At 37.8% G+C, this 8,507-nt stretch overlaps 1 protein-coding gene across 1 annotated transcript; it reads right to left on the bottom strand.

Annotated features, from left to right (window-relative positions):
* Positions 1–620: 620 nt before the first annotated feature.
* On the bottom strand, positions 621–2,079 carry LOC109237948 (WUSCHEL-related homeobox 7-like). Its single transcript, XM_019404344.1, has 2 exons — positions 1,727–2,079; positions 621–1,061 (listed from the first exon to the last, which is right to left on the bottom strand). The coding sequence occupies exons 1-2, from the start codon at positions 2,061–2,063 to the stop codon at positions 847–849; spliced, it is 552 nt and encodes a 183-aa protein (XP_019259889.1). The 5' UTR covers positions 2,064–2,079; the 3' UTR covers positions 621–846.
* Between the last annotated feature and the right edge of the window lie 6,428 nt (positions 2,080–8,507).

Genomic DNA, 8,507 nt, shown 5'->3' with positions numbered 1-8,507 from the left:
AAAACACCGATGCTAGGTCGTTTACGAAAGATGTTGACCGTGGTCAACTCTAGTCATTTTTAAAGCCAAAAATCACATTTTCTTTAAAATTTCACATTGTAAGGTTTTTGAAAAACGACATGGATCACGCACTCAAGTCATATATCATCAAATAAAGCTACAGGAGGTCTCAAAACATAGAAAAGGAGCTAGTACTCGCAACGACGTATCGAGTTGTCACAAATTTGTTGTACTCAACAATCTTGGCTTTACTACTACAAAATAATTAAAGTTAAACAATTACGTATTCATGGCGATTAGGAAACGGTCAAATTAATGTCAAAGCAACAGTTCATGCACTGTGGTAACCAAGTTCTTTGGCAAGATAAGCCTCTTGTATTCAATTCACAATCTGGGAAACCGAGCCATTATGAAACGACTGCTTTGCTTGGAAATAATATAATTCAAAACGAAAGAATCCTTGGGAGAAGAAGCACAAGTCCAATTTTCCAAGCGTTCACATTTATACGAATAAAGTGAAAAATTCATAAAATATCCGGCAGAGTAAGCACAGAGATAGTAATAAAACAAAGTCGGAGGGAGCATGTAGAGGAGAATGTCGAAGCATATCACAAGTTTCAATTCAATTTCTTGAGCGACGTGCATTTTACAAATTCATCACATCAAACTTTCAGCCTCCCCCTCTGCCATTACTATTTTCTATTCTTACTAGTACTAGTAACTAATGATCTTAATTTTATGTTCATGCTAAAACCTAAAAGCTCAAAAACCATGCATTAAAATACTAGAAATATGTTTCTACTGCTCTGAATAAAACATGCGCCATAAGTTTTTTCTTTTTTTTAGTCAAAGGAAGCTTAAACGCAGATCCAAAGTTGGATGATCCATTTCTGCCCCAATAGTGTACGAAAACGCCGCGTTCTCTTTGCATTCTTCTGCGAAAAACCTTAGCTTCTCTGACTCCGATTCACTTAACGAATTCAGCGGAAAGAGTTGCAGAGTCTCTTTTACTCTTTCTGGTTGTTCGGACCCTTGATTATAATTATATATCTCTGAAAAATCTGCAAATAACAAAAGATAGTGTTAAGACATACTTCACATAACTAAGTAAGTAAATACTCCCTTCGGTCCACAATAAGTGATTTTTGGCCTTTTTTTTGTGGTCCAAAATAAGTAATTTTTTCAGATTTCAAGAAAGAATTAATTATTTTTTTCCTACATTGCCCATGGAGTAAATAGTGTTGGAGTATGTGTTAGGAGTGTTCATATGAAGAGATAATAAAGATTAATATGGTTAATTTCATTAATAATTAATGTTAAAAGGTGAATTTCTTACTCTGTATGAAAACAGCTAACAAATCACTTCTTTTGATCGGAGGGAGTATAACTTTCTCAAACATTTTAAACTTTTATATGGATTGTTGCAATAGGTCCTAAGTTCAAAACTTACCCCCCAAAAACCGAAAAAAAAAAACAGAAGAACATTTTAAATATTTGACTCATGAAAAAGAATTAAGCTCTAGAGAATGTGAGCAGGGCAGCCCGGTGCACAAAGTATCCCGCATTCATGCAAGATCCAGAAAATGACTACATCTCGAAAGGTATGATGTGACAGTTTACCGCAATAAAAACATTAGTAGCTGCTTTCACAACTCGAACCCGTGACCTACGTAAACAACTTAATCGTTTCTCCAAAAGAAAAAAAAGAGATGATTTTGCAACTCACGTTTGGTTGAAGTGATATTGTTGTCTTGGCATGGGAAGTGGATTCCATCATCTTTTGGTTCATCAACCAAAACTCTGCGACGTTTCTGTCTTTCACGAGCTTTATGATTTTGGAACCAATAAAAGACATTTTTACTCTCAATCTTTCCATAAAAGCTAAGTTGGGAAGATATCTTTTGTATCTGATCAGTACTTGGGGTACGGAGTCCTGACCTGAACAAGTCAGTCAGTACTTTTACTTGCTCGGTCGTGGGATTCCACCGCCCACACTTTGTCCCTCCTCCGCCGCCACAACCACCGCGTGCCCTCACCGAAAACCCTGACATTCCCTCTTCCATTTACCTAATTTGTATGTTTTCTGGAACTTCCTAAGTGATCAAAAGGACAAAGCTAACGTGCATATATATAGTACGGGTTTTGAATTTAATATATCAGGGTTTCTCTTTACATATTTTTAATAGGTTTATTCATCGTTGGTATAAAACTGAAAAAGTATTTATACAATAAGATCACTTACAAGCATGGGAGGAGCTACGTATAAGTAGAGTACAATTTCTCTTATATATAAATAAAGTTTTGAATCTCGTTGATATAAAAGAAATACATATTCAAATCTCAGGTGTGACATGTTTTTATTATTTTGAATCCTCTTATTAAGATTCCTAGTTCTATCACTATTTATAAAACAATTACAAATAAATCTTTGTGACAAATATAACTTAAAATTTGATAAAATATTCATTAATGTGTATTGCAAATTAATTAAATATACTAATAGTGGATATAACCTAAAAACTTTTTAATTTAGGGATTTAATAGGAGCAGAATAACGGGTTTAGTTTATGCCACACTGCATCGAAATTAGGAAATGTGAAAGTAGAACTTTTGAGGATTTGATCGAATTATATTGTTTATTTCCTAGTTTTTTGTGTCGAGGGGGATAGACATGCATAAAAGCTGCCACTGTCTCAAGTTTCGGTCTGCGAACAGACAAAGAGGTGAGTCCTCAAAATTTTCATTAGAGTTAGTAGACTATAGATATGGTTCGATAGGTTGGTAGGTTATTAAAAGATGTTAAAATAATTTCGTAGTGGTCACTTATTACTAAGATTCATTCATTAAGATAGTAGGGGTATAGTACTGTCAGTGGAGCTTACAAGGATTTGTTTGGTTGTGAATATAAAATTGAAATGGTGCAATGAGAACAAATCCACCAAGACATAAGAATAGTCCAAAGATTTTCCTCTAAATAATTAAGAGATGTACCTGTTAAACTTAACAAAAAGAGAGTGGCAGTGGCAATTGGCAAAGGAAAGAAGATAGAGGGATGTGAAAGTCAAAGTTCACATTGTCTGATCCCAGTTGGAGGTTGTGATCACAAGGACTGACAGGCACAGACAAAAGACACTGAGTTTTGAGTTGACTCATGGGAACTATTTATTGATCAGTCAAAGATTGTGGGGGTTTAAGTTTAACCTTCTTTTTAGGGTGTAGGGACAACAAACTAAAGGACATAAAAGCCACCAAAATATATTAAGGGACAACACCAACTAGAAGGAGACCATAATGGCCTTTTCCCATGTCATTACTTCCTTTTTCTTCATTCAGTTACTATATACTATTACTGTCCGATCAACATTTGAGTACATAAGAAGCACATGTACTTCTATACTAAAAGGTTTTGTGGCACTATATGGTTGAGTGACCGTATGGATTACTAACGAACTTAGTTCTTTACCGTATTCCTTAAACGTAAAGTAAACAAGCAATAAAATGAATATACAGATTTTTACGTGGAAAATTACTCGGCTCAAAAGTTGTAAAAAGCACAACCTACCACGTAAGATTTTCAATTCTAACACCACTAGAACAATGAGCCAAAATATATCAATTACAAGACTGTAATTAAATACTCTCCAGTACTCCTACTATTCCTATTTGATTCACAAGTTACTCTAGCTTGTAAAGAAAAATATCCAACTCATTAATTGTTTATGACACTTGATTACAACTCAATTTTCTAAAACACATTCACTAGACTTACTCAGGAAGAATACAAGACATGTACTTAACACAAGTAAACGACTTATGACTCTTTAGTTGATGTGTAAAAGGATAGTTCAGAAGTCCAAAGCCGATCCTATTTAAAACACCACTTGAGATCTTCTAGGAGTCCTATTCATAGTCAACTTCCTCTTTGATAGGACTGTTCCAAGGATTCCAAAAGCTTTGGGACTTTTGTCTCTAACAGAATTATCCGTATCTTCTTGAGCAATGACTCTTATCACTTATAGCAGCCATCTTTCACCAAACTCGGACCTGGGTAACTTCGAGATAAAGTTATTGTCTTGTACAGACGTACAAGTGTCAATCATGAGGAGCTGATTCTTTCTCTTGAGGAGCTGGTTCTTTAGAACAGTTAAGAAGCTACTACGTTGAGGACCTGGTTCTTTGAACATTTAGTCATACTTTGTTAATCATCAAAACTTCAATACTCAACAAATTTTGCCTTTTATGATGACAAACTTTGTACACAGCAGAACCAAGTAATCACATCAAAGAACCAGATAATCACAACTAGTACTATTGACAGACATGTATGTTCACAACCCACAACCTTCCAACCTTATCTTTCCCCTTTTGGCATCATCGAAACCACACAAAAAATGTTGGACATTAAGCACATATAATGTAAGCTTCAAGGCCAAACAAGCTACAACACAAGATTAAGAAAAGGCAAACAGACTAGGCTGGTGATCCAATATAGTACAGAGCAGTAAAGTAGAGCAATAAGAGACAATAAGTAGTGCCAAAAGAAGCCCAGGGCCTTGTCTTCATCATTAGAACAAAATAAACTAAGCATACTGCAAACTAATCAGACTAAGACAAAAGGAACAAAAGATAAGGCATCACTGGAATAGCAAAAGAACTAAGGACACTAGGAAAGAACAAGTTCATGGGTGAGAAGTAGAGGGGGTCAAAGCTTTCACAAGGGTGGCAATCTGTTGAGCATGAGCCTCCCTATCTCTTCTGAGATCTTCCCTGAGTTGCTTTGTTTCCTTTCTCAGCTCATTATTGTCTTCACGAAGCTTGGCATTCTCTTCAACATCCAACTCCAACCTCTTTGCTGAGCTCTGTAGCCCTAGTGCTCCCAGGTAGAATAGCAGATCATGTGGGTCCTCTAGCCTTGATCTCTCATACCCACACTACTTGAGGGTAACAACATCCAAAATGTCATTGTGGTTTCCAAACTTAAGCTTAGGTAAGGCAACGTTGAGCTTGTCAAACAACCCAGTCAACATGAAACCATATGACATATCATGCTTGGGTTTGGAAGTATCTACAACTCTTGCCATGTGCTGAATCATCAGGCTAGAAAGATTGATAAGTCTACCTGTGTCAAGTAGCTCCATCACGGCCATATCCAGCAGAGTAGCTTCATGCCTTCTCTCAGACCTCATAAGAATGCAGGAATTGACAAAATGAACAATAATTTGTGGAAGGGAGTCATATCAGTCTTGTACACTTTCTGGGAAGCATCCAGTTCAAACTTTTGGGAGAACTTCCTGGTGACCACAATGCTAGTGTCAACATCATTTTCTATGGCTTGCCACTTCTTCTTCATGAAATTTTCAAATCCCAAGGAAGAGATATTCAAATGCATCCCCAGCTCCTCAATATCAAACTCCATGTCAAAGCCCCCTACCTTACTCTTGACTACCTTCCCATCAAATGCGAAATTTGCATATAACTCCACCACAGCAGGAACACATACTAAGGGGAAAGCTTCCACAAACTGTGCTTCCACTCCTGTAGCTCAAGTTTTTCAACCAGTTGAGCCATTCCCTTCTCATCAATGTTCGCAAGAATCTTCCCATTTAGCACTTTTCTGTTCCTGAACTCTGTGAGTCGATCAACTGCATCTGGCACATTTTTTCTTGTCTTACCCCTACTGGACCTTGCAGAATAGGTAGCAGGTTTGGTGACTTTGGCACCCTTTTTCTTTGGTGTAGCAGACTTTGCTGGCAAGGCAGAGTCAGAATCATCTTCTCCATCCAGCTCAACAATAGGTTCCACAATTGAAACCTTCTTCTTTGGCTTCTATGCACTTCTAGACTCCTTAATGATTTGTGCATCAACAACCTTTCTTTTACTCCTTGTGAGAGGAGTTCTTGCAGGAGGAACCACTCCTTTCCTTGTGGAGACTACTAACTTTATAGCTTCCACAAAGGTCTTCCTTCCCTACCTTAGATAGTGGCACATTATCTTCATCACTGCTAACTTCTTCATCTCCAGTGAAAGGTGTTAACGGAGACCCAATTCTTGAGCCCTTGTCTCTTCACCGGTTTCTTCTGAAGGGGCTATGACAGTGTTTCCAATTGTCTTGGAACCTTCAGAATCCTCACTCACATTCCCCTCTTCTTCCTCACTCTCTTCATCACCTCCTTCACTCTCAGTTACTTTTATTTGATCCTCACCCTCACTTTCAGAAACCTCGTCTTCTTCGCTAAGATTTTCTTCTTTTTTGCAGAATCATTAGCCTGTTCACCTGTCTTATCCTCTATATCACTCTCCTTCTCATCTCCGGATGTTCCCTCATTATCACTCTTTTCTTCTTCTTCATTGGCTATGTTTTGAGCATCATGTTCCTCTGACTGTTCACAATTTCTTCTTCTTTTTCACCCCCATCATCTTCCTCATCCTCAGTCCAACTAAAAGAAAGGACATTAGAAGCGTCCTTTTGCACAGGTTCTTTACTTCCTTCCCCCTCAACCATAGGCTCCACAACTGTTGTATCTACCTCCTTCACCAGATCCCCTACACCCTTTTCTACAATGAATTTCTCCACTTGTGGCTTCTCACTCGTAGGTGGGAGAGTATCTAGGGGTGAAGCATCTATAGTGGACACCAAAACATCTAATTTGGAAGGAGGATATTGTACCTGATTAGTAGTGACTGGCACTGATTCCCCCTGAACCATAAATTCCTTGGCTACAGTGTCACCCTACGTAGCAACATCAGGCACTTTCTTGACAGATTTTCTTGGAGTGGCTTTGACCTATGTTGACTTAGAGGTATTTTTCGTAGGAAGCTCATGAGCATGGGTAGTTGGGAAGAGGGGATACAGTGGATGTGGGAATGATAGGAACAACATGAAGAGTAAGAACAACAGATGATGATGTAGGTATAGTGGAGGATATCGAAGGAGAAGGAAGACGTATGGGTTTGGGTTCTCTTGATGGCTTGGCATTTTTCTTCGATTTTGGGCTTCATGATTTTGGGTTTGCTTCAGCCTTGGTTGATGATTTAGCTTTAGAGGGTGTTTGTCTAGCTTTAGGCATGGTGATTAGATGAGAGACTCGAAGAAGAAAAAGTGAGAATTAGTTCTTGATAATTGCTTTTGATTCTTGATTAGGGTTTGAGAGAAACAGTAAGGTCTCAGAAGATGATCATAAGAGCTTTTAAAGGTGTTACTCCTAATTTGACTGGAAGAGAGAAGTTGATCAAATTTGAGTTCTAACAGACTCTTATAACGGTTACTTTGACTGTTAGGATTTCAGGAGTAATTGATCTCTAATTGCACTAGGATTCCCCCTTACTCTTTGACTAGAAGACGATTAGAAGTGATGCCAACGGAATTAGATGTCTGAGTATAACAATAATTTTAGGAACAAAAAGTCCTAGTGACTTAAGACATAATGGCATGTACCTGAGTCAAAGAACCAACTCCTTATTTATTTCTACAATAATGCTTTAGCACTTCATATTAGTACAACACAGTTATCAGCCAAATTTTACAAGCAAGTGTGTGAGCTTAATACAAGCACAAAGCCGAATCAAACACATTGTACTTAATTATCTACATTTTATTATGCTTTTTCTAGCGAATCACTGGGGTTCAACTTAGTGGGGGAGTTGATTAGACCTAGTTTAGTCTATTCGTTTCAAAGTGATCCCTACTCAGAGCTTTAGTAAAAATATCAGCAATTTATCTTCAGTTTTACAAAAGTTAATTGAGATATTCCACTTTTCAATATTGTCTCTAAAAAAGTGATGTCTAATGTCAATGTGCTTGGTTCTCTTGTGCTGACATGGATTTTTAGCAATGTTTATGGCACTGGTGTCATCACAAAAAATGGGAACACAATCAACAAATGTACCATACTCCCTTAGCTGTTGTGTCATCCATAGCAACTGAGCACAGCAGGATGCTGCTGCCACATATTCAGCCTCAACTGTTGATAAGGCCACTGAGTTTTGCTTCTTAGTTCCCCAAGACACCAGACAAGAACCTAGAAAATGAGTTGTTCCTGAAGTGCTTTTCCTATACATGAAAACCTGCATAGTCAGCATTATCATAACCAACTAATTCAAAGCTATACCATCTGGGATACAATAGGCAGAGGTCAAGGGTCCCTTTGAGATATCTTAGTACTTTTGACAGCCTTCAGGTGAGATTCCTTGGGATTTGCCTGAAATCTTGCACATAATCGCACACTAAACACTATATCAGGCCTGCTTGTTGTGAGGTACAACAGTGACCCAATCATTCCTCTATATAGTTTATGTTCCACATTTTTTCCTTATTCATCAAGGTCCAGCTTTGTTGCAGTTGCAATGGGTGTGTCAATGGACTTAGAGGAATCTATGTTGAACTTCTTCAGTAGTTCTTTGATATATTTCTGCTGATGTATCATGGTTCCAATAGGTGTTTGCTTGATTTGCAGCCCCAGAAAGAAGTTCAATTCACCCATCATGCTCATTTCAAACTCATTTTCCAT

The sequence above is a fragment of the Nicotiana attenuata genome, unplaced genomic scaffold (assembly GCF_001879085.1).
Source record: "Nicotiana attenuata strain UT unplaced genomic scaffold, NIATTr2, whole genome shotgun sequence".
Lineage (NCBI taxonomy): Eukaryota > Viridiplantae > Streptophyta > Magnoliopsida > Solanales > Solanaceae > Nicotiana > Nicotiana attenuata.
This window is presented reverse-complemented; position numbering and strand designations above follow the sequence as displayed.

Excerpts from the sequence above, each read along its gene's own strand:
- LOC109237948 (XM_019404344.1), bottom strand. The coding sequence starts at position 2,063 with ATGGAAGAGGGAATGTCAGGGTTTTCGGTGAGGGCACGCGGTGGTTGT. Across the intron at positions 1,062-1,726 it reads CAATATCACTTCAACCAAAC|ATTTTTCAGAGATATATAAT; the intron begins GTGAGTTGCAAA and ends TGTTATTTGCAG.